We start from the raw sequence: 27101 nt of genomic DNA, 5'->3' as shown, positions 1-27101 counted from the left end.
TTTTATTAGAACCCTGACCTTTCATCCCACCCTGGATCAAGATTGCTGCTTAAAAGTAAGTGCTACCTTGCCAATCGTGCCTCGTCCCACCCCAACCCAGCTTGCCCTAAAGGCAGACGGGCAATGTTAAACTGTGGTTGATTGGTATTTAGTTAATTTAAATTGGCTTTTTGATTGTCAGCGTACCCAGCTCTCGCTTGGGTGCCTGCCAACTGAACAAACTTTGTATGTAAAATTTGAGCCATGGAAGCACGAAAAGGGTATTAGACAAGGTGACCAAAAGGCTTGGCCAAAAGAGACTTATAGATCACCATGATCTAATACAAGATTAAAAACTTACATTTATATGGTGCCTTTCACATTCTAGGGATTCCCAAAATTTAGAACTTTTGACGTATAGGCGAGGTTGTAATTTAGGAAGGATGCAGTGCGTAGCAAGATCCCATGGACACAATATGATAATGAGTGTTTTTGTGAAGTTGGTTGAGTGATCAATATTGGCTAGGACTCCCAAGCTCTTGTTCAACTGGTGTCATGCCCAATTGAGAGGCCAATCAGATCCTTGGTTTAACGTCTCATCTGAAATAGAGCATCTCTGACACTGCGGCACTCCCTCAGTGTGGTACTGGGCGTGTCCGCCTCAATGTTGTGCTTAAGTAGCTGGAGTGAGATTTCAAACCCACAACCTTTTGACTCCGGTGCAAACATTTGTTTTAGCCAGCCACTCGGATAAAGCCACCTTTATCAACATCATGGTGGAATCTGCGATGCAGACTTACCTTTGGGTAGACCCTATTTGTTGCCCCTTTTTTTCCAACCAATAAACAGGCACAACAAGGACCATTATCTGCCTCCACGGTGTTAAGAAATATCTGGGTCTCCATAGTATTACAAAGGATAGATAAGTTCTGCTGAAGGTGCACCAAAGAGTTTTACAAAAATAATAACAGAACAGAAACATTAAAAAAGTGAGGAAAAAGCTGGAACGCCTCTGTAGAAAAAAGAATGTTGATGGGTGCCCTGATGGATGTCTTGAAGGAATTCAATGCAATTGACGTGGAGAAGATGCTCCTGCTTGTGGGTGAGATCAAAACTAGGCTGGGCCATATAATAGATAATTATTAACGAATTCAGGAGAAATGTCCTTGCATAGAGAGTGGTGAAAATGTGGAACCTGTTACACAGGAAGTAGTTGAGGTGAACAGCATAGATGCATTCAAGGATAACCTAGGCAGATGCATGCAAGCAAAAGGTATAGCAGGTTATGTTGATAATTACATGAAGAGGAGGGGGAGGAGGCTTATGTAAAGCATAAACACCAGCCTAGTGATCTGTTTCTGTGCTGTAAATTCTACATATGTAACCAACTTCATCAAGAACAGATTAACAGGTCTTTCACCCGATATGCCACTTGCATGCAATTGGCTGTCACCTTTGCCTTAATAAAACAATCACTATGCTCCGAAAGTAATAGATTGTGTAGAGATGTCCTAATAAGGTGCTGTATGAATGCAAATTCTGCTATTTTTGGCTCGTGTGGATAATAAATACCAGCATAGGCCCCTTGGGCTGAATTATTTTTCTCTGTGTTAGCATTCTATGCAATTTACCTTGTTTGAATGCTTTACTCAGTGTGATTCACTGTCCTCAATTGATTGTGATTTTTCCATTTCAGATATGCTGTCCACTTTCTGGCGGAGGTAATCCTACTGTATTGTGTTATGGTGACTGTACATGTCAAAAACATTCACAAGTGAGTAACTTAAGTAATGTGAGTATTTGATCATTTTGGGTATTGGCCATTGAATCTTTTCTTGGCGTTGAATTAAATTCATGTTGTAACTACAAATTCTGACTTTGTTTCATTTGTTATGGACGCCAGGTCAGATCTCAATAGTGGCTAAGGTACGGAACCAGAACCACAATGTTTCTTTATTTTTAAGACTGTGCAGAAAGATCGATGCACTCCAGAAGTGATTGGATAAGAAATAGGGTTTGGTTATTTTCACAAACAAAACGTTATTGAAATCAAAGAAAAACAATATTTAAACTTTTAAACTTCAAACCTAAGAACAGCTTACATGTATCTCTCAGTCCTAACACACAATTTCCAATTAAACAGAATGAAAAATTAACATACAGCTCTCAACTCCACTTATGCGAGCAAGCAAAAATACTACTTGCATTTATAGAACATATTCCTGCTGTTAGTGCAACTCCTTCAGAGCCCTTTCCAAAAGCCTGTCTCTATGGCAGCTTTCCATGACCTGTCTCAGTGGCTTTCCAAATTGTTCTGTCCCCACCTGTTCGAACAGGATTATTTTATCTCTCTAAACTCTGTCCAACCATCAAAGATGGTTCAGTCCAGGCATGTCCAGACTTGAACTCATCATCACTATCTGGACTTTTGATTGCCCACTCCTGTTCATACAAAAAAACAGGGCAATGCTATGAATATGCAATTATCTCCAATTTACAGACAAAAGAAGCCATCAGACTCTGTCATGGACTATTGGCTGAACATACCGGAGTGTCCCAGAGGACATTGAATCTTGAGTGAATCACCCAGGCTGATCAGGGTATCCTATTCATTCCCATTAACAAATTTATGCTGAGTGCAACAATGTAACTCAGGCCAGGTGTGGGTGTATACCTCTGATGCAGTGCTCGCAGTTTTACTCTGTCTTGTGGTGGTATGCATGTGCACACAAATATATATAGTTGTATAAATGTATAAAGCTGTTATCAGTATACGTAATCAAGGCCGCACGGTGGCACAGTGGTTAGCACTGCTGCCTCACGGAGCCGAGGTCACAGGTTCGATCCTGGCTCTGGGTCACAGTCTGTGTGGAGTTTGCACATTCTCCCCGTGTCTGTGTTTCGTCCCCACAACCCAAAGATGTGCAGGGTAGTTTGGCCACGCTAAATTGCCCCTTAATTGGAAAAAATTAATCGGGTACTCCAGATTTATTTTTTTAAAAATCAGTTTATGTAATCGTAGGTATGACTACCGCCAGTGGGAGGCACCAGACATGCATCACGTGATTGACATGACTCGCCAGTTGGTAGCAGGACGTACTGTAAGACAATCACATTTGGAATAGCTCCCTAGGACTTTGAATAACTTTGTATTAAAAAACTGTTGGTTATCTTTCTACGTTGTTGACAATAAATCATTGTTCTGGTTGAACACATATATGTTCTGTGTGTATCTTCATCATTGGTGGAACCACAGAACACAACATGGTACCAGGAGTTCCGAACATTTGAAGGTAACAACAGACGAGACGTGGCAAAATACGCCAAAGACTTTAAAAAAAACAAAAGAAGAAATTTCTTCACCAACCTGGTGAACTGCGGCTGTTTGCAACTCAACGCAGCAAACAACGGTGAAGTTTGAAATGGAAGGATTTTGGATAGCGACACAAACTGTTCGACCAGCCCAGCCAATACAAAGAAGTTTTTCTGAAAATATACAGCCACAGTGAGGCAAATCTGGGGACCATTGAGGACAGATGGACAATCCCACTAATGGTTACTGGAACACCAATCAGCTGTAAGTTCGAAACATGAGCAAGGACCAATCTGATCCCATTGTCATTGGTGGGACGACTATAAGTCAAGCCAGAAATTATCCCAAGAGCCGAAGGATTTCAACGGTTATCAGTTCATGAACCTAGGAGCATGCAAGCTCAAAGTCACTGTCAAGGACAGAGAGCGTAGTATAGTATTCTCCATAGTGAGGACAGAGCGCGAATCGCATGTGAAGGACTTGGGCTCGTCAAGAGGGTGTACGCTGCCGGACGGCGGTGGAGGAGCGCCGGCAGAGGAGCCGGAGCGGAGGAGCCGGAGCGGGAGCGGAGGAGCCGGAGCGGGGGAGCGGAGGAGCCGGAGCGGGAGCGGAGGAGCCGGAGCGGAGGAGCCGGAGCGGAGGAGCCGAGGAGCCGGAGCGGGAGCGGAGGAGCGGGAGCGGAGGAGCCGGAGCGGCAGCGGAGCGGCGACAGGGGGGCCCAACAGCAGCAGGTCCATCCCCTCTCCCTCCCCCCCCCACGCGGGCCAGGAGCGGTGCGGCGGCGGCCCCTCTTCTCTCCCCCCCCCCCCCCACGCGGGCCAGGAGCGGTGCGGCGGCGGCGGCCCCTCTTCTCTCCCCCCCCCCCCCCCCCCCCCCCCCCCCCCGCGGGCCAGGAGCGGTGCGGCGGCGGCGGCCCCTCTTCTCTCCCCCCCCCACGCGGGCCAGGAGCGGTGCGGCGGCGGCAGCCCCTCTTCTCTCCCCCCCCCCCCAGCCAGCAGCGGGGACACCCCCCCCCCCCCAGCCAGCAGCGGGGACACCCCCCCCCCCCAGCCAGCAGCGGGGACACCCCCCCCCCCCCCCGCCAGCAGCGGGGACACCCCCCCCCCCCCCAGCCAGCAGCGGGGACACCCCCCCCCCCCCAGCCAGCAGCGGGGACACCCCCCCCCCCCCCCCAGCCAGCAGCGGGGACCCCCCCCCCAGCCAGCAGCGGGGACACCCCCCCCAGCCAGCAGCGGGGACACCCCCCCCCCCCAACCGGCAGCGACCACCGGCCCACTCGCCCCCCCCCCCCCCCCCCCCCCCCCCCAACTGCTGTGACCACCACGTGGCAAAGACAAAGGGACTCTCTCTCTCTCCTGGTTGAGTGGGGAAAGAAGACAAAAGGAAGAAGAAAAAAGAGACTTGTATTTCTGTTCTTCCCAAAAGAAAACTGGTAAAGAGAAAAGGGGTAGGGGAAATAAATTTAAAAAAAAAAAAAAATATATATATATATATATATATAATAAATAAAATAAAAATAGGGTGCGGAAAAGGGGGAAAAAGAAGAACAAGGAGAGAAGAAAAGATGAAGGGGAAGGGGGAGAAAAAAGTGCCAGAAGGGAGCCAAGAGAAAGGGGGCACCGGAAGTAGACTGGGCAAAGGGAAAGCCAGCTCGGGCGAACGAGTCAACACGCGAAGCGGCGGGAAGGATGCTTCGCCGCATCCAGAAGAGCTGGACGGGCGGGCAACCTCTCCCCTGGGGTTAGAGGGGGGCGTGAATTGGAAGGAAGCCTTTGCCGAGGTGGTGAGGGAGCAGCTGCAGGCAATCAAGGCAGAGTTAAAAGCAGACGCAGAGGCCGCAGCACAGGCAGCAGTGACCAGGGCCATGTCAGGGGTGCAGCAGGTTCTGACCAGATTGGAGAAGAAAGTGGATGCCCAAGGGAAGATACTGGAAGCCCAAGGGAAGATACTGGAAGCCCAGGGGGCAACCATTAAAGAGCTGGAGAAGGCAGCGACTGACGCGAGCGACCGGGTCATATCCCTGGAGAGGGGAATGGTGAAACTGAGTGCAACACAGGGGAGCCTGAAGGGCAGGGTAGACGACCAGGAGATCAGCTCGAGAAGGCAAAATATTAAGATAGTGGGCCTGCCAGAGGGGATAGAGGGTAGAAATCCCACAACATTCGTGGCTGCGATGCTGGGCTCCTTAGTGGGGCGGGAAACTTTTCCCACCCCACCGGAAATGGACAGAGCTCATCGGTCACTGCGCCCGAAGCCCAAGGAAGGGGAAAAACCGAGAGCAGTTATAGCCAGACTGCACCGGTACCGGGATAGGGAGACAATCCTGCGCTGGGCCAAGGAGAATAGAGCCTGCAATTGGGACGGGCACGCCATCCGAATCTACGAGGATTTTGGAGCGGACATAGCTAAGAGACGGGCGGAGTTCAACAGAGCGAAAGCAGCTCTCTATAAGAACAAAGTACGTTTTGGTATGCTGTACCCAGCAAAACTCTGGGTCACATACCAACACAAGGAATATTTCTTTACAGCCCCTGCCGAGGCGAATAGATTCGTCGAGGAGCACGGGCTGGAAAAACGCCATGGGAAGTAGGGACGAGGGGCCCATAGCAAGGAGATACGTCATGCCGACGGGGGGGTGGGGAGGGGCGAGGCAAAGCCAGCCCCCTCCCCCCTGGCAGGAACACCCAGAACGGAAAACAACCCAATGCCCAAGGGCCCGCTCCAGGTGGGAGGCCAGGCCCCGGCACGAGGGAACGGGAGTACTGGAGAGGGGAGAGGGGAAGCGGGACAGCAACCTCCGAGAGGGGAGCCACCGTGCTAGCAGGAAAGCTAGCGAAGGGGGCGCGCAACAGAGCAGGGCCGCAGCGCACCCCCAACAGGGGGGAAGGCGCCAGGCAGGGGAGGGGGGGGATCACCCATCAAAGGTGGGAGAGCAAATGGGGACAGGAATGGGGGAGAGAGGGGCAATGGAGGGGTACACAGGGGTATCCCCGAAAGGGATAGAGCGGGGGGGGCGGGCACTCGGGGGGCGAGAGACCAGGGAGGGGAAACGCAGGGACGAAGGGACAAAAGAGGCCAGTAAGGGAATAGGGCCACAAAGTGCCACAGACAAGGGCTCGAAACAGGGAACTGCTGCAAGCACCCACCCAGTACGGTCTGTGGGTGAAGGGGCCCCCCGGAGTGCAGGGGACTACCCGCGTGGCGGACACAAAATGGACGGCCATGGCGGGTGTCCCCGGGACAAGGGGGAACCCCGGAGCGCAGGGACCCGACCGCATGGGGAGAGCAGTGATAGTGGACATCCTGGACGGCCCCCTAACAAAGGGAAACCCCAGAGGGCAGGGGCGCGTCCACCGGACAAATATGGTTAACCCCACAGGAGCAAGGGGGCAGAAGCCCCCCACCAGAATAGTCACCTGGAACGTAAGGGGACTTAACGGCCCAGTGAAGAGATCTAGAGTCCTCACCCACCTTAGAAACATGAGGGCCGACATAGTCTTCCTCCAAGAGACGCACTTGAGGGAGCAGGACCAACTGCGGGTAAGAAAGGGCTGGGTGGGACAAACCTATCATTCCTGTTATGGGGCAAGGGCCAGGGGGGTGGCGATCCTGATTGGCAAGAGGACAATGTTTAGGGCGACAAAGACGGTTACGGACCCAGGGGGACGGTATGTCATGGTCAGCGGGGCCCTGGATGGGGCGCCGGTAGTTCTAGTTAACGTGTACGCGCCCAACTGGGACGACACGAGCTTCATCCAAAAGACCATGGCAGAAATCCCGGACATAGCGACGCACCGACTAATCATGGGGGGGGACTTCAACTGTGTACAGGACCCAACGACGGACAGATCAAACCCCAGAACGGGGAAAACCTCAAACATGGCAAGGGAACTCAGCCACTATATGGAGCAGATGGGAGCAGTAGACCCCTGGAGATTCGCCCACCCGGGGGAGAAAGAATTCTCTTTCTTCTCCCCAGTACACAACGTGTACACCAGAATTCACTTCTTTGTGGTGGGGAAAACGGTGCTTCCAGAGATAGACAAGGTGGAATACTCCGCAATTGTGATATCAGACCACGCTCCACACTACATGGATGTGCGGCTAGAGACGGGAAGGGCCCAGCGCCCCAAATGGAGGTTGGACGGTGCCTTACTAGCTGACAAGGCCTTCAGCGAAAGGATAGCGCAGGCCATAGCGGAGTACACTGAGATCAACCAAAACGGGGAGGTCTCACCCTCCACGTTCTGGGAAGCGCTTAAGGCCGTACTAAGAGGGGAAATCATAGCCTACAAAGCGCAAAGAGATAGGGAGGAAAGGGTGGCTAGGCAGAAGCTGGTCGACTCCATACTGGAGGTAGACCATAAATACTCCGAGGCCCCGACTGTAGAACTCCTGGCGGAGAGAAAAGAATTACAAAGGAACTTTGACCTGCTCTCCACCAGGAAAGCAGTACACCAACTCCGCCAGGCACGCGGGGCCCTATACGAACACGGAGACAAAGCCAGCCGCCTGTTGGCCCACCAGCTGAGAAAGCAGGCAGCCAGCAGAGAAATTGCGCAAATCAGAGATACCAGAGGCACGTTGGAAACAGAACCAGAGAGGATTAACAAAACCTTCAAGGCCTTCTACCAAGAGCTGTACACCTCAGAGCCCCCAACGGGGAAGGCTGGGATGAACCGGTTTCTTGACGGACTGAACATACCAGTTGTGGGAGAGGGCAGAAAACGGGATCTGGAAGCACCACTAGCACTGGGAGAGATCATGGAGAGCATTAGCTCCATGCAGGCGGGGAAGGCGCCGGGACCGGACGGATTCCCGGCGGACTTCTACAAAAAATTTGCGACAGCGCTGGCCCCGCACCTGCGGGAGATGTTCACAGACTCGCTAGCTAGGGGCACGTTGCCACCCACGTTAGCACAGGCCTCAATCTCGCTGATACCTAAGAAAGACAAAGACCCAACGGAATGTGGGTCATACAGACCCATATCTCTGCTGAATGCAGACGCCAAAATACTGGCCAAAATCCTAGCCAAAAGGCTAGAAGACTGTGTACCTGAGGTGGTCACAGAGGACCAGACGGGCTTTGTCAAAGGTAGACAGCTGACCGCGAACATCAGGCGCCTGCTGAACGTGATAATGACCCCCTCCGGGGAGAGAACACAAGAGGTGATCGTCTCCCTGGACGCAGAAAAGGCCTTTGACAGAGTCGAATGGAAATACCTCAGATGTACTGGAGCGGTTCGGGCTTGGAACAGGGTTCACCGCTTGGGTAAAGCTCCTGTACAACGCTCCCATGGCGAGTGTACAGACCAACAATACCAACTCCCAATACTTCCAGCTGCACAGGGGCACCAGACAAGGATGCCCACTGTCCCCGCTGCTGTTCGCACTAGCAATTGAACCGCTAGCAATCGCGCTCAGGGCAGCAAAAAATTGGAGGGGGATCCGAAGGGGAGGTAGAGAGCACAGAGTCTCACTCTATGCGGATGATCTGCTCCTCTATATCTCGGACCCACAAAGCAGCATGGACGGAATCATCGCGCTCCTGAAAGAGTTTGGAGCCTTCTCGGGCTACAAACTCAACATGAGCAAAAGTGAGATCTTCCCATTACACCCGCAAGGGGGGGGGGGGGGGGGGGGGCAGCACAAAAGGGGCTGCCGTTCAAACAAGCCCGACATAAATTCCGCTACCTGGGGATCCAAATAGCCCATGACTGGAAAGGGATCCACAAATGGAACCTCACCAGCCTGACGGAGGAAGTTAAAAAGGACCTGCAAAGATGGAACACACTCCCGCTCTCCCTCGCGGGGAGAGTTCAGACGATCAAAATGAACGTACTGCCCAGGTTCCTCTTCCTGTTTAGATCCATTCCGATCTACATCCCCAAGGCCTTTTTCAAAGCGCTGGACAAACTCATCATGGCGTTCGTATGGGGGGGTAAAAATGCTAGGATCCCAAAGAAGGTCTTACAAAAAACAAAAACCAGGGGAGGGTTAGCCCTCCCGAATCTACAATTCTACCACTGGGCAGCAACAGCCGAGCGAGTAAGGGGATGGATCCAGGAGCCAGAAGCTGAGTGGGTGCGTGCGGAGGAGGCCTCCTGCATGGGAACCTCCCTCCGGGCCCTCGCCACGGCAGCACTCCCATCCCCACCCAAAAAACACTCCAGCAGCCCAGTGGTGACAGCCACCCTCCAATCCTGGAACCAACTGCGGCAGCAACTTGGCCTGACCAAAATGTCGAACAGGGCTCCCATCTGCAACAACCATAGGTTCAAACCAGCACTGACCGACGCCACCTTCAAAAGGTGGAGGCAGGACGGGGGAACATTGACAGTCAGGGACCTATACACGGACGACAGGATCGCAACACTGGACGAACTGACAGAGAAATTTCAGCTAGCTGGGGGGAACGAGCTACGGTACCTGCAGGTCAAAAACTTCCTACGAAAGGAGACAAGGACGTACCCACAACCGCCACGACAGACACTACTGGAAGACCTACTGGACGCAAGTATCCTAGAGAAAGGGAACTGTAGTGACATGTATGACCGACTGGTAGATAGGGACGACACCGTACTGGACGCAACAAGGAGGAAATGGGAGGACGACCTGGGGATGGAGATAGGGTGGGGACTCTGGAGCGAAGCACTGCATAGGGTCAACTCCACCTCCACGTGCGCAAGGCTCAGCCTGACGCAACTAAAAGTGGTACATAGAGCCCACCTAACAAGAACCCGTATGAGTAGGTTCTTCCCGGAGGTGGAAGACAGATGTGAGCGGTGCCAAAGAGGCCCGGCCAACCACGCCCACATGTTCTGGTCTTGCCCCAGACTTGTGGAGTACTGGACAGCCTTCTTCGAGGCTATGTCCAAAGTGGTGGGGGTGAGGGTGGAGCCATGCCCGATAGTGGCGGTCTTCGGGGTTTCAGACCAGCCAGATCTATTCCTGGGGAGGAGGGCGGACGCCCTTGCCTTTGCCTCCCTGATCGCCCGCCGTAGAATCCTGTTTGGCTGGCGGTCAGCAGCACCGCCCAGAGCTGCGGACTGGCTGTCCGACCTCTCGGAATCTCTCCAAATGGAGCAAATCAAATTTGCCATCCGAGGGTCGGACGACGGCTTCCACAGAACGTGGGAGCCATTCATGCAACTGTTCCGGGACCTATTTGTGGCCAATGTACAAGAGGAAGAATAGTCGGGGGAAGGTAGCGGGAGGGGGGGAGGGGCTACAGGTTCGTTACGGGGGTTCGATGGCTAGCTAAGGCCCAAAACCAAGCTAAATAAACATGTTGAGGGGGGGGGGGGGGGGCGCAGTTACTACTACGAAGATGCTTACCTGTAAATATGTATGTTAATTTTTGCGTGTTTGTTTTTGTTTGTTTTTTTTTGTTTCTCTCTCCTAACAATTTGTAATTTGTTCAATATAAAATACGAAAACTGAATAAAAACATTTATAAAAAAAAGAGGGTGTACGCTGCAGAACACATGGCACCCCATTGACATATTTCAGTTGAATCAATCATGAAGAATTATACAGAGGTATTGCAAGGATTTGGCACCCTGCCCTTTACATATTGCATCCAGCTAAAGGAGAACGTGAAGCCGGTCGTGCATGCCGCCAGACTGGTCCCTGCCCCACTGAGGGACAAAGAATGATGGTTTTAGGTATCATCAGGTGCATAAAAGAGCCCATCGACTCGGTCAACTCCATGGTGTGTGTGAAATAGAGGAATGGCATCCTGAGGATATGTATGGACCCCAAGTTCTCAACTTGAACATTAAAAGGGAGTGCTACCCCATCCCGAAGCGGGGACTAATAGCATGAAAAATGGCTAGATGAAGCGATGTGCTTCAGCAAGATGGCATGGTAACACAGTTGATAGCACTGTTGCTTCACATCTATCTCCTATGGGATTGCTTACTGTCAGTGGACTGGTCAGTATTTAAAACTCTGCGACCAGTCTGAACGAGTATGCCACTACAGAAACTGACATCATTAGTAAGTGTGTAGAAGACTGTGCCAAAGAAGCAAATCGGCGTGTTTCCCAACCGGAAGCCCTGGATGAACAGGGATATCCACTGCTTGCTGAAGTCTAGGTCTGAGGCATTCAAGTCAGGCGACCCTGACTTATGCAAGAAAGCCAGATATAATCTAAGGAAATACACCAAAGATGCCAAAAGACAGTACTGAACCAAGCTCGAGTCCCAGGCTAGCCACACGGACCCCTGCCGACTATGGCAAGGTCTGCAAGACATAACGGGCTACAAGATGAAGGCATGTAAAATTGCCGGCTCTAACGTACTCCTCCCTGAAGAGCTCAATGCATTCTATGCCCGTTTTGAGCAAGAGGTCAGGGAGAGCACGCCTTCCACACCAGAAGCTTTGGATGAACTTATATCCGAGGTTACCATTGCAGATGTCAGAGCAGCCTTCTCAAAGGTCAACCCATGGAAAGCCACTGGCCCGGATGGGGTACCTGGACGAGCACTCGGGTCTTGTGCGGGTCAGCTGGCAGGAGTATTCGCAGACATCTTCAACCTCTCTTTACAACAATCTGAGGCTCCTATCTGCTTCAAGAAGACGACCATAATCCATGTACCAAAGAAAAGCCAAATAGCGTGCCTTAATGACCATCTTCCAGTGGCTCTGACATGCACCATCGTGAAGTGCTTTGAAAGATTAGTCATGGCACAAATCATCTCCAGCCTCCCGGATTGCCTTCATCCACTACAGTTCGCCTACCGCTGCAACAGGTCCACAGCAGCCGCCATCTTCCTGGCCCTACACTCATCCCTGGAACACCTAGATAACAAAGACACCTATGTCAGACTCCTATTTATCGACTACAGCTCAGCCTTCAACACCATTATTCCTATGAAACTCATCTACAAACTCCCTCTGCGACTGGATCCTGAACTTCCTAACCCTCAGGCCACAATCAGCAAGGAAAGGCAACAACACCTCCACGATCATCCTCAACACCGGTGCCCCATAAGGCTGTGTCCTCAGCCCCCTACTATACTTGTTGTACACCTATGACTGTGTGGCCAAATTCCCCTCGAACTTGATTTTCAAATTTGCTGATGACACCACCGTAGTGGGTCGGATCTCAAACAATGATGAGACAGAGTATAGGAATGAGATAGAGAATCTGGTGAACTGGTGCGATGAGAATAATCTCTCCCTCAATGTCAACAAAACTAAGGAAATTGTCATCGATTTCAGGAAGGGTAGTGGAGAACATGCCCCTGTCTACATCAATGGGGACGAAGTCGAAAGATCGAGAGCTTCATGTTTTTAGGTGTCCAGATCACCAACAGTCTCTCCTGGTCCCCCATGCTGACACTATAGTTAAGAAAGCCCACCAACGACTCTACTTTCTCAGAAGACTAAGGAAATTTGGCATGTCAGCTACGACTCTCACCAACTTTTAGATGCCCCATTGAAAGCATTCTTTCTGGTTGTATCACAGCTTGGTATGGTTCATGCTCTGCTCAAGACCGCAGGAAACTACAAAAGGTCATAAATGTAGTTCAGTTTATCATGCAAACCAGCCTCCCATCCATTGACTCTGTCTACAATTCCCGCTGCCTCAGAAAGGCAGCCAGCATAATTAAGGATCCCAGGCAACCCGGACATACTCTCTTCCACCTCCTTCCGTCAGGAAAAAGATACAAAAGTTTGAGGTCACATACCAACCGACTCTTCCCTGCTGCCATCAGACTTTTGAATGGACCTACCTTGTATTAAGTTGATCTTTTCTCGACACCCTAGCTATTACTGTAACATTATATTCTGCAGTCTCTCCTTCCTTCCCTATGTACGGTAGGCATTGTCTGTATAGCATGCAAGAAACAATACTTTTCACTATATACTAATACATGTGACAATAATAAATCAAATCAAATCAAATTTCCTACCTCCTCTCTCCCTCAGCAGCCATGGCACTTATTTCCCAATTTTTGAAACCACAAGTGAAACTTGCCATTGGTAATTCCTCCTGGTGGAGATGGAGCATTGCGGAGGCCCCTGAAAATACCTGGTCGGGCCTGTTATTGATATGCCAATGGCGCTTACTGTAAATGCATTGATGCCGCTGACGAAGACACTGGAGCATGACATTCCGTCGAGCGTTAGGCGCCGGCCACGATTTTCAGCTCACATGCTATGCTCCACCCAATTGCATTTCCCTATTCCCGCGTCGCTGGACGGAGAATCCCACCCCGGGTCTCTCGCTGTGGCATCTGGAGGCCAAGAAGATGCTTCAATGCCCACAGAACCACCTTCTGTTCACTTCGCAGACTGCTGAGAGTCTAGGTGAGCTAGTATTCTGAGACCACAGGTCATCTTTCCTTACTAAGAAATATTTATACAAATATAGTATAAATGTACTATTGGGAATTGTGTGCTTTGCTTTGCTGATGCACTGGATGATGAGAGCAAGATCTCAGTGAACTGTTTCTCTCAACTATGGTGCGGCTAATCTCGCAATAAACCAGACAATTATTTTGTCTATGTGCGGACTGGCAGTGATATTTGTTATGGGCCAGGGCTTAGAAAACTCCAAAGTGCATCATGGAGTTCACCTGACATACCACTTTTAATAGATTGTGGTTATGGGGAGCACAAGGGCCTACTTTACAGGTGTGATGCAATAGAGATCTAAAGTACTTTTAAAACAAAGCCATGTTTATTTATGAAACCAGTTAACACTTTATAAACACAAAGTCAACGTCTTAACAACTATCAACACCAATAATCCCCACAGATACAATATTCTATAAGTAACCCTTCATAACTTTCCTAACAACATCCATAAGACCAAAAGACCCTTTTTACAGAAAGACTGTAGGTTTAAATTCTCTACAGAAACAGGTTGTGGTTAATGTGATTCACACTATATATAGTTGCCAATATCACTCCATGTATATATGTTCGTTATCTACCCATTGTAAGTGCAGTTGCACTATCCGACCACCAGGGGGAGTCGCTCTGGGAGTACGCGAGAGTTTGTACTGGGCTCCTCCCTTGGCTCCGCCCAGGACTCCTCCCCCTGGGACCGATGTATAAAGATCAGTGCCTTAGAGCCAGCCTGCCATTTCATCTGAAGTTCAACGACGTATAGGCTGGCTCTATTGTAAGTGTATTAAAGCCTCTGTTCAGATCCAACTACACGTGTTCGCTCAATTGATGGTTCCATCACAGTATTACTTTGAAATCACCCAAATGAACATTCACTTGTTCATGAACAACCCAGACACACACCAGCTTTTTGCTCAAAGCAAAAGTAAAATCAGAATCACAGCTCAGCTCCACCCACACACCGACATCACTGCAGCTATTTGATAAACACCCATTTCTTAAAGGTACTCTCAAAAGACATAGTGCATGAAGTACTGGCGCCACGGTGTTATGGGAATCACAAACTGTGCAGGTGATGATTGTCATAATATCCACTCGTGTATATAATGAAGTGCAGACAGGCAGTGATTGACACACAGGATGACCAGTAAGCGCACAGCACAGAGCAGCCAATCACCAGACAGGACACTACCACGATAAAGCCAGAGGGCACTAGGTTTCCCGCTCTCTCGGGACCCAGCCACTGAGATAGTCAGAGTCCACGAGCTAGCCAGTACAAACACCATGCGGTAACTAGTAAGTCTGGTCAGGCTAGTACCAGGTCTCCAGTCAGTTCGGTATAGTGTCGACCCACAGCTGAGCATGTATGTTAGTTATATCGTTGAATAAAATCGTGTTGGATCTTCTCCAGTGTTAGAGGTCTGTCTCTCGCTACACTGCATCAAGTGCAGTCCACGTCGAAGCAATCTGCCTAACACATCAATGATCTCACAGCGTCACTGGCAGAGTTAACAATAGTTCTCCTTGGCCACTGACCACAAAAGGAAAACTCTGTTCATCTTTTGGGTGCCGTGGATGAACATTAAAAATAACTTATGACTCTCTCATGACTCGTGATCTGTGAGCCAACAAGTGTTTCCTCTTTATTTCAAAAGTAATTATTTTGAAGGTAGCAGATTGAAGGGCAGTGACCTGATTGATGTGATCAGCTCAGTTGTTGGTAGAGATGCCCCTGGGGGTATATCCAGGCAATGGAAGCCAATAACGCTATCGCCCTAGGGAACGATCTGTCAGGCATGGATTCTGGAGGTTCGTACTATTGAGTAGGATATAGTGGTGATTTTCCATGACTTTGGATTTGATTTATGAATTGGGATTGAACTTGTCCTGAATTTGCTCAGAGGTTAGTGGGACAATTATAAATTGTATTGATATCGTGCCTTGAATGTATTAAAATGACCCAAGATGCTTTATAGGTACACTATCAAACATAATTTGACACTGAGTCCATTGGGGATATTGGGATCAATGGGGCCCAGGCAATGAGGTGGTTCAATGAAATTTGGGGTGTATGAAAGAGGCGAGACTTGGAGGAGCACAGTGACCTGGAGGGTTGGAGGACTGCTCGAAATTACAGAGGTGGAGGGGAAAAGGCCGTGGTGGGCCTGAAAACGAGGAAAATAATTTTTAAATCAAGGTGTTTCCATACTGGGACCCACTGTAGTTCAGCAAGCGCAGTAATGATGGGTGAACGTAACCTGGTACAAGCTCCATTAGTCATGTTGGTGTCAGTGGCAGCTGCCAGATATACTGGGAAAAAAGGAAAATCAAGACCCATGGATCCACGGAGCTTGTCATTCTGAGATCGTGGGCCAGATCGTTTGGGTATGTTAGGTAGAGGAGTGGGGTTTACGAAGAGAGTGGGTAGGAAGGAAAGGAAGAATTCGGTCAGGGGGCTGCCTCATGATTGGCCAAGGGAAACCACCGAGGCAAAGAGTGACCCCTCCTCCCATCCTTCCCACCCTTTACTTTTTGTATTTTTTTTTCTTCCCACCCCTTAAAGATATAAGTTTAAAAATTGGGCTCCCTGCTCCTGACCAGCAGCCCACATCAAATGTTTATGGCATGGACAACATATTATCAGGGAAAATTGGCTTGATAATAAGCCCAATTGACCCTTAATTATTCATTCAAATATAGTGGCAGCTGATTTTGACGCCTGCCCATTCCCCCTATTATGGGAGAGAGCTCGAAGGTGGCGAGTAGATGACAGAATGGGTGCTGAAAATACACAATTTTCGAATGACCCTCTGGTTTTTGTCTTGACTAGTTGCTTGTAGCAGTATCCTGGAGATTACCCTTTCATTCTCGGAGTCTCCGGGTAATCCTGGAGAGTTAGAAACACTGAGCCTTGCTGAGGTTAGGGCTTTGAGAGCTGATATATGACTGGATACTTGCTCCAGTGGCCATTCTTCCATTGAAATGCACTGGATTGTGAGTGCCAGCTCAGATGGCACGCTGCACCTAACTAGGTGCTACTGCCAAATAGTGATCCCTGGCTGATTGGTTTATTTAAGTACACCTTTCCTTTTTGCACAGAATCTTCCCTCCTGCGTCATTTCTCTTTTAGACACAACTATCCTCTAGTACCACATCATGTCTGAAAAACAGCAACATCACCCACAGTAGACAGTTCTTATATACATGGGCTGGAATTTTGAACCCGGGTTTGCCGCGAGCACAAACTGCAAGGCAATGTAAAATCCCGTGAGAGTCGGGAAACGAGATTCTCACCGGCGACATCTTGTTTCTGAATTTTCTCCACCCCTCACAGGTGACTTAATGAGATTCCCGCCCTTCAATAGATTTTAATCCATTAAGATATTATTAAAGGGCCACATTGTACCCCCTCACATGATTTAAAAAAAAAAAAATGTCAATATATTTTAGAGTACCCAATTCTTTTTTTTCCAATTAAAGGGCAATTTAGCGTGGCCAATCCATCTACCCTGCACATCTTTGGGTTGTGGGGGTGAAAGCCACGCAAACACAGGGAGAATATGTAAACACCACATGGACAGTGACCCGGGGCCAGGAACAACCCCAGGTCTTCGGCGCCATGAGTGAACAGTGCTAACCACTGCGCCACCGTGCCCCTTCCCCCTCGCTGAATATTCATACCTCGTCAATGTGACATCACGTTGGTGAGGTTTATGACAGCTATATAAGAAAGGGAATTACCTGGGGGGAACCCACCGAGGGTGGCAAGATAAGTATAGCCACCAGGGGATAGAGGGACTTACCGGGCACTGCCCCTGGCACAGGCTGGCACTGCCCCGGCATAGGTTGGTCCTTTAAAGATGGCACCCCGATGTCTGTGGAGCCAGCCTTGCCAACTCTATCAGGCCCCACCCCATCAGAGTGACAATGTAAACAATGCCCCCAGACTGAGTGCCAGGAAATCGACTGTGCATCTGAAGGGATACACACAGATTTTCAGTCAGAGCCAGACACTGACAAACTTTGGTAAAATTCCATCCATGGTGTTACATCGAATATACAGAAACATGTCATTGGCCCAACAGCTCAATGCTGGTGTTTATGCTCCACATAATCCTAGGGCCCCACCTTATTTCTTCTCACCCTATTGACCTATCCTTTTCTCTCCCATATATACTTATTTAGCTTTTCATTAAAGGATCAACGTTATTGGCTCTAACTATCCAAAGTGACAGCAAGCTCCACATTCTGGGTGAAGAAGTTCCTCCTGAATTCCCTTTTGGTTTTATTAGTCGCTCTAATTGATGGGAACAAGCTCTGGCCTCCCCGCGATGAAACTATCTTCTCCACAATTACCCGATCAAAGCCCTTCATCATTTTAAAGACCTCTATCAGGTCATCTTTCAGCTTTCCTTTTTCTAGAGAAAAGTGTCCCAACTTGTTCAATCTTTCCTGATAGTCAGAATATCTCACTTCTGGTGACATTCTTCAAAATTATTTTTGCATCTGTGTCCTTTTCGTGAATTGGAGACCAGAACTGAACACAGTATCCTAAGTGTCAGATATGTTTCTCTAAACTTCTGTGCTTTTGAATTCTACTTCTCTAGAAATTACCCAACGCTTTGTTTGTATTGGTTTGGTCTTCAGTGGTCTGTACATCACTAACACACTATTCTTCTGCTCCTCTCACCCATTTTCCACACAGCTTCCTTATTTCTCCTATCGGCACTTACTCTTCTCCTACACTTGCCTGCTCATTGTGCAAGTTTGTTTGCGTCTTGAACTTTCATTCAGTCTCCCTCATTACCCACCAATTTGGTACCATCTGTAAATTTTGATAATGAAAAAAGAAGATATTGTGACTAAATCAGTAATGCTACAGAATCTTTCAGCACAGAACGCCATTTAGCCCATCTTGCGCTTTGAAAGTGCTATCCAATTAGTCCCAGGCTCCCGCTCTTTCTCCAGAGTTCTCCAATTATTTTTCCTTTTGAAGTATTTATCCAATTTGTTTTGAAGGTTATTATTGGATCTGCTTCCACAAGCTTTCAGGCAGACCATTCCAGATCTTGGAATTTATGCGCACCCCTGAAGTAGTTTCGAGGTAGAGGAGGCATTTAATTGGACAGGAAGGGAGGGTGCGTGGTGGAGACCTTTCCAATCTGCCACTTCTGCTCCAATTAGTCCATGTTAGGTAGGCTCGTGGACCCGCTTCCTACCCTACTGCCAATTGATGCCCTTAAGAGGGCAATCAACGTCCATGAAGGGCCTCCTCCCACTGCCACTGGTCTTCAACTAAGCTGGGGTGCCAGGGGGCTGGGAGTTGCCTTGTCTTGTACTGAGTGCCTGATCGAGGACCCAGTATGGGAAGGGGATTCGCTGAGAGCCTTACCCCTGCCCTTGCTGCCTCCCCCCGTCACTCATGACCCCCACCCTACCCTCACTCACGTTTGGTGAACCTGGGCCTCTGGTGCGTGCATTGCTGACTACAACCAGTTCCAGCTGGCACTGCCTGCAATGCACAGCTACCAGCCTCTGATTGGGCGGCAAGTCTCAGAAGGGGTGGGTTTTCTGACCCGTGTCCTCGATCCCTGATTGGTACTTGACGCAACAGGCCACCCTGAGGAGACGGCGAAGGGCTCTTGGTTGCTCTCCAGTTATTGGGCTCTTGGTTGCTCTCCAGTTATCAGGTGAGAGCCTGTCGCCTGCATTAAATACCGCTCATTGTGTGAAAAAGTTTATTTTACTTTTTGTCTTAAATTGGTGACCTCTGGTTACCAATCCTCTTGCCATTGGAACCAGTTTCTCTTTTTTTACTCATGAAAGCCCTTCATAACTTTGACCCAAGCAGGCCAGCAGCACGGTTCAATCCCCATACCAGCCTCCCCGAAAAGGCGCCGGAATGTGGCGACGAGGGGCTTTTCACAGTAACTTCATTTGAAGCCTACTTGTGACCATAAGCTTTTTTCATTTTCATTTCAAATCTGCCTTTAACCTTTGCTGATCTAAGGAGAACAATCTTAGCTTTTTTAATCATTCAACCTCACTGGAAAGTTTTGAAATTAGGATTTTTGACAGTTTTATAAATAACATTCCAAGAAACTTCATGCAGGTTGACAAGGGTATAGGGGCAGCAATGGATATTTAAATCAAATGGACAGCGCAGCATTCACTGCTTGTGGTCAAACTGTTCTCATGTTGAGCTGGACGTTTAACTGGAGTGAATCAGTTGGTAATCAGTGGAGGAAAAATGATTCCCACTGCTGCGTGAGCGAATAACCAAGGTTCATAGGTTTGAAATCATTGGCTAAAAATCTAGAGGAGAGATGAGGAGAAATCCTTTCACTCCCTCATGGCAGACTGGTACAAAATGTAAAGCCACATGGGATTCGAGATGTGCTAGATAGATGGATGAAGAACTGGCTTGGCAACAGGAGACAGAGAGCAGCAGTAGAAGGGAGTTTTTCAGAATGGAGATCAGTAACTTAATGGTGTTCCACAAGGATCAGTGCTGGGACCACTGTCGTTTGTAATATATATAAATGATCTGGATGAAAATGTAGATGGTCTGATTAGCAAGTTTGCAGATGACACTAACATAGGTGGAGTTGCAGATAGTGACATTCTCTGACCGTCAGAGAATACAGCAGATTATAGATAGATTGGAAAGTTGGGCAGAGAAATGGCAGACGGAGTTCAATCTGGACAAATGTGAAGTGATGCATTTTGGAAGATCAAATTCAGGTGTGGATTATACAGTAAATGGCAGAACACTTAGGAGCATTGACATACAGAGGGATCTGGGCGTTCAGATCCATCGTTCCATAAAAGTGACAATGCAGGCGGATACGGTGGTCAAGAAGGCATACGGCATGCTTGCTTTTATTGGCCGGGGTATTGAGTACAAGATTTGGCAGGTCATGTTACAGTTGTATAAAACTTTATTTAGGCCACATTTGGAATATTGCAGATCTGATCTCCATACTCCCAGAATGATGTGGATGCTTTGGAGACAGTGTAAAGAAGGTTTACCAGGATGTTGCCTGGTTTGGAGGGTGTTAGCTATGAGGAGAGGTTGAATAAACTTGGATTGTTTTCATTGGAAAGAAGGAGTCTTGAGGGGAGACCAGATTGAGAGCTACAAAATTATGAGAGGTATAGACAGGGTGAATAGCAGAAGTTTTTTTCCCAGGGTGGAAGACTCAATTACAAGGGGGCACAGGTTCAAGGGGAGAGGGGGAATGTTTAGGGGAGAGCAGAGGGCAGCAGAGCAGAGCTACTGATCAGCTGTTCTGGGGAAATTTGCATACGTGCAGTGCGGTCAGCCTAAGTTGAAGGTGGTTTGTGGAGAGGCTGTTGGCAAGTGACAGTTAAACCCGAAACACTTTGTGAGTGTTTCCCACCCTACCTCCTCCTCTAACCAACCCCCCACCCCACGGTGGTTGGGAAGCGGGAGCAGGGGCCTGTCGTGAAGGTGAGTGAGTGCCTTTAAATTTGCTTACCTTTCACCGGGAGCAGGGTTTGAGGTAATATCAGGTAAGCTCTTCCTTTCTTTTTCTTTTTCTTCTTGTTTTTTTTTTAAATCTAGAGGTGATGTCAGGGAAGGCAGTACAATGCTCCTCCTGCAGAATGTTTGAGGTGAGGGACGCCGTCAGTGTCCCTGCTGATTTCATCTGTGGGAAGTGCACCCAACTCCAGCTCCTCAAAAACCGTGTTAGGGACCTGGAGCTTGAGCTGGATGAACTTCGGATCATTCGGGAGGCAGAGGGGGTCATAGATAGGAGCTTCAGGGAAATAGTTACACCAAAGACTGGAGATAGATGGGTAACTGTAAGAGGGACTGGGAAGAAGCAGTCAGTGCAGGGACCCCCTGCGGTCGTTCCCCTGAGTAACAAGTATACCGTTTTGGATACTTGTGGGGGGGACGACTTACCAGGGGTAAACCATGGGGTACGGGCCTCTGGCACGGAGTCTGTCCCTGTTGCTCAGAAGGGAAGGGGGGAAAGGAGTAGAACATTAGTAATTGGGGACTCAATAGTCAGGGGCACAGATAGGAGATTTTGTGGGAGCGAGAGAGACTCACGTTTGGTATGTTGCCTCCCAGGTGCAAGGGTACGTGATGTCTCGGATCGTGTTTTCCGGGTCCTTAAGGGGGAGGGGGAGCAGCCCCAAGTCGTAGTCCACATTGGCACTAACGACATAGGTAGGAAAGGGGACAAGGATGTCAGGCAGGCCTTTAGGGAGCTAGGATGGAAGCTCAGAGCGAGAACAAACAGAGTTGTTATCTCTGGGTTGTTGCCCGTGCCACGTGATAGTGAGATGAGGAATAGGGAGAGAGAGCAATTAAACACGTGGCTACAGGGATGGTGCAGGCGGGAGGGATTCAGATTTCTGGATAACTGGGGCTCTTTCTGGGGAAGGTGGGACCTCTATAGACAGGATGGTCTACATCTGAACCTGAGGGGCACCAATATCCTGGGGGGGAGATTTGTTAGTGCTCTTTGGGGGGGTTTAAACTAATTCAGCAGGGGCATGGGAACCTGGATTGTAGTTTTGGGGTACGGGAGATTGAGAGTATAGAGGTCAGGAGCACAGATTTGACTTTGCAGGAGGGTGCCAGTGTTCAGGTAGGTGGTTTGAAGTGTGTCTACTTCAATGCCAGGAGTATACGAAATAAGGTAGGGGAACTGGCAGCATGGGTTGGTACCTGGGACTTCGATGTTGTGGCCATTTCAGAGACATGGATAGAGCAGGGACAGGAATGGTTGTTGCAGGTTCCGGGGTTTAGGTGTTTTAGTAAGCTCAGAGAAGGGGGCAAAAGAGGGGGAGGTGTGGCGCTGCTAGTCAAGGACAGTATTACGGTGGCGGAAAGGATGCTAGATGGGGACTCTTCTTCCGAGGTAGTATGGGCTGAGGTTAGAAATAGGAAAGGAGAGGTCACCCTGTTGGGAGTTTTCTATAGGCCACCTAATAGTTCTAGGGATGTAGAGGAAAGGATGGCGAAGATGATTCTGGAAAAGAGCGAAAGTAACAGGGTAGTTGTTATGGGCGACTTTAACTTTCCAAATATTGACTGGAAAAGATATAGTTCGAGTACATTAGATGGGTCATTCTTTGTACAATGTGTGCAGGAGGGTTTCCTGACACAATATGTTGACAGGCCAACAAGAGGCGAGGCCACATTGGATTTGGTTTTGGGTAATGAACCAGGCCAGGTGTTAGATCTGGAGGTAGGTGAGCACTTTGGAAACAGTGACCACAATTCGGTGACCTTTACGTTAGTGATGGAAAGGGATAAGTATACCCCGCAGGGCAAGAGTTATAGCTGGGGGAAGGGCAATTATGATGCCATTAGACATGACTTAGGATGTGTTGGTTGGAGAAGTAGGCTGCAAGGGTTGGGCACAATGGATATGTGGAGCTTGTTCAAGGAACAGCTATTGCATGTTCTTGATAAGTACGTACCAGTCAGGCAGGGAGGAAGGGGTCGAGTGAGGGAACCGTGGTTTACCAAAGAAGTGGAATCTCTTGTTAAGAGGAAGAAGGAGGCCTATGTGAAGATGAGGCGTGAAGTTTCAGTTGGGGCGCTTGATAGTTACAAGGAAGCGAGGAAGGATCTAAAGAGAGAGCTGAGACGAGCAAGGAGGGGACATGAGAAGTCTTTGGCAGGTAGGATCAAGGAAAACCCAAAAGCTTTCTATAGGTATGTCAGGAATAAAAGAATGACTAGGGTAAGAGTAGGGCCAGTCAAGGACAGTGGTGGGAAGTTGTGTGTGGAGGCTGAGGAGATAAGCGAGGTACTAAATGAATACTTTTCGTCAGTATTCACTCAGGAAAAAGATAATATTGTGGAGGAGAATGCTGAGACCCAGGCTATTAGAATAGATGGCATTGAGGTGCGTAGGGAAGAAGTGTTGGCAATTCTGGACAAGGTGAAAATAGATAAGTCCCCGGGGCCGGATGGGATTTATCCTAGGATTCTCTGGGAAGCCAGGGAAGAGATTGCTGAGCCTTTGGCTTTGATTTTTAGGTCATCGTTGGCTACAGGAATAGTGCCAGAGGACTGGAGGATAGCAAATGTGGTCCCTTTGTTCAAGAAGGGGAGTAGAGATAACCCCGGTAATTATAGGCCGGTGAGCCTAACGTCTGTGGTGGGTAAAGTCTTGGAGAGGATTATAAAAGATACGATTTATAATCACCTAGATAGGAATAATATGATTAGGGACAGTCAGCATGGTTTTGTGAAGGGTAGGTCATGCCTCACAAACCTTATCGAGTTCTTTGAGAAGGTGACTGAACAGGTTGACGAGGGTAGAGCAGTTGATGTGGTGTATATGGATTTCAGTAAAGCGTTTGATAAGGTTCCCCACGGTCGGCTATTGCAGAAAATACGGAGGCTGGGGATTGAGGGTGATTTAGAGATGTGGATCAGAAATTGGCTAGTTGAAAGAAGACAGAGAGTGGTAGTTGATGGGAAATGTTCAGAATGGAGTTCAGTTACGAGTGGCGTACCACAAGGATCTGTTCTGGGGCCGTTGCTGTTTGTCATTTTTATAAATGACCTAGAGGAGGGCGCGGAAGGATGGGTGAGTAAATTTGCTGATGACACTAAAGTCGGTGGAGTTGTAGACAGTGCGGAAGGATGTTGCAGGTTACAGAGGGACATAGATAAGCTGCAGAGCTGGGCTGAGAGGTGGCAAATGGAGTTTAATGTGGAGAAGTGTGAGGTGATTCACTTTGGAAAGAATAACAGAAATGCGGAATATTTGGCTAATGGTAAAATTCTTGGTAGTGTGGATGAGCAGAGGGATCTCGGTGTCCATGTACATAGATCCCTGAAAGTTGCCACCCAGGTTGATAGGGTTGTGAAGAAGGCCTATGGTGTGTTGGCCTTTATTGGTAGAGGGATTGAGTTCCGGAGCCATGAGGTCATGTTGCAGTTGTACAAAACTCTAGTACGGCCGCATTTGGAGTATTGCGTACAGTTCTGGTCGCCTCATTATAGGAAGGACGTGGAAGCTTTGGAACGGGTGCAGAGGAGATTTACCAGGATGTTGCCTGGTATGGAGGGAAAATCTTATGAGGAAAGGCTGATGGACTTGAGGTTGTTTTCGTTAGAGAGAAGAAGGTTAAGAGGTGACTTAATAGAGGCATACAAAATGATCAGAGGGTTAGATAGGGTGGACAGCGAGAGACTTCTCCCGCGGATGGAGGTGGCTAGCACGAGGGGACATAGCCTTAAATTGAGGGGTAATAGATATAGGACAGAGGTCAGAGGTGGGTTTTTTACGCAAAGAGTGGTGAGGCCGTGGAATGCCCTACCTGCAACAGTAGTGAACTCGCCAACATTGGGGGCATTTAAAAGTTTATTGGATAAGCATATGGATGATAAGGGCATAGTGTAGGTTAGATGGCCTTTAGATTTTTTCCATGTCGGTGCAACATCGAGGGCCGAAGGGCCTGTACTGCGCTGTATCGTATCGTTCTATGTTCTATGTGCGGAGAAAGTTTTTCATGTAGAGGATGGTGGGTGCCCGGAACGTATTTCCAGTGGAAGGGGTGGAGTCGGGCATGATAGCAATGTTTAAGATGTTTCTTGATAGGGAATGGAGGGTTGCAGATCATTTGGGCAATAAGTAGCATGTCTGAATAAAGTATCTGGATTGGTGCAGGCTTGGTGGGCTGAAGGGCCTGTTCTTGTGCTGCAACGTTCTTTGTTCTTTGGAAGAGTTGTTGGGATCTGGAACCTTCTACCTTGAAAAGTTGAGTGGAAGGTGATTTCATAAATAATTTTAAAAGAGAGATGGATCAGGACCTGAGCATGAAGAACTTCCACGGTCACAGACAAAGAGCAGGGACGTGGGACTTGGTATCACTGATCTTTCAAAGAACTGCACAGTGACTTTGGAGTGACATTTACTCCGATTCTAGGATTCTTGGTGCTAATGGGCACTGTTCGCTTCGCCTGCACAGCGCTCAAACTGCAATCCTCAGCCAGGATTTTCTGGTCCCACCTGCGGCAGGAATCGTGGTGGGTGAGACGGAACATTTTCCGGACCAGCCAAAGGTCCGTTGGCTTTGGGGTGGGACTGGAAACTCTTAGCCCTCAGAGGAGTGATGGTCCTGTCTTCCTTGCCTGGAAAGAGTATGTGGAGTTCAGTCCAAACCATATCAACCCTGCAAGGCTGTCCACATTCCAGTGGAAAGGCCTGATGTTCAGTCTCTGCCCAAATCACTATTCCATGGCCTCAGCTAATTCTGTCTCTGCTTGGGGGATTACCGTTGTCACTTGTCAGCACTGGTCAGACATATCCCCGAGGGGGTTTCAACACAGCACCAACGTTCCTCTATTCAGTCAAACTTCCTTTTCTCCGTCCCATCGCCAACGTTTCTAAAATGAAGAAATGTTCTTGGCGAAAATAAAAATAGAACTCCACAACATTTGTCAATAATATACAGCAGGCATTCTGCACGTTTTCCAGTGTAAAACAAGGAAGAGGGTGACTGTTAATTCTGGAGTTGGCGCTGTAGGATCTCTTATTTTATCTTCTAATGAGAGTCGATAGTCCGGTTGATTGGAGGTGTCAAAAATACAACTTTTCTGCTAATTATTCTCTTGAATACACTTGAATAAGAACTGAATCAAAATATCAATCAATACATACAGGGGTCAAACACATGGCAAAACACCCCATTAAACATCAATGCATAAAGAAATCACTTTAAACACAAACAGATAGATGATTCAAGAATTTAGGAAGGCAGGTCTTACTTTTAAGGGATTCCTTATCTATGGTCTAATCCCCCATTTACTGTCATTGGTTTCTAGTTCTCAGCTGATTTGTTCAAATAGATGTCCGTTACTTAGAGGATGATTTATTAATCACACATCGGCCATTACTTAAGATTGACTGGTATCCATTAGGAATAATTTATATCTATGTGTGGGCCTCATGAGAATAGATTCTCACCCTACTGCTGGCCATAGACCTTGCTGTAACTAATTATTTGATATATTCTTATTACTAAATGCACTGAAATACAATGGCCTATTCATTAATAATAATCTTTATTGTCACAAGTAGGCTTACATTAACACTGCAATGAAGTTACTGTGAACAGCCCCTAGTTGCCACATTCCAGCACCTGTTCGGGTACACAGAGGGAGAATTCAGAATGTCCAAATTACCTAACAGCACGTCTTTCCGGACTTGTATGAAATTTATATGGATTATATGGAACAATCTTTAAATTTCTACAGACAAGACCCTAAAGTTCAATAGTTAATTCATTATCTGGAGCATTATCTGGAACAATGCTATCTTTTCACAGTCATGTTATTTTGAATAATTCCACTCTTTCAATCAGTACTCAAAGACATCAAGAAATCAGTTTATAAATCAGTGATCTATCAGCGGCGACAGCCCACTGCGTGAATGGACAA

The 27101-nt window shown here is 48.4% G+C and overlaps 1 protein-coding gene across 3 annotated transcripts in view; it reads left to right on the top strand.

The window, feature by feature from the left end:
- Positions 1–27101, top strand: part of LOC119966745 (lysophospholipid acyltransferase 2-like) — a 96628-nt gene that overhangs the window by 32911 nt on the left and 36616 nt on the right. For all 3 annotated transcript variants that reach the window (XM_038798753.1, XM_038798754.1, XM_038798755.1), the window contains one exon: positions 1676–1753. In XM_038798753.1, coding sequence (XP_038654681.1) covers positions 1676–1753 — 78 coding nt within the window. The remainder of the gene's footprint in view (positions 1–1675; positions 1754–27101) is intronic.

The sequence above is a fragment of the Scyliorhinus canicula genome, chromosome 1, assembly GCF_902713615.1.
Source record: "Scyliorhinus canicula chromosome 1, sScyCan1.1, whole genome shotgun sequence".
In the NCBI taxonomy this organism is placed as follows: domain Eukaryota; kingdom Metazoa; phylum Chordata; class Chondrichthyes; order Carcharhiniformes; family Scyliorhinidae; genus Scyliorhinus; species Scyliorhinus canicula.
The sequence above is the reverse complement of the archived record's forward strand: the minus strand, read 5'-3'. Positions and strand labels throughout refer to the sequence as shown.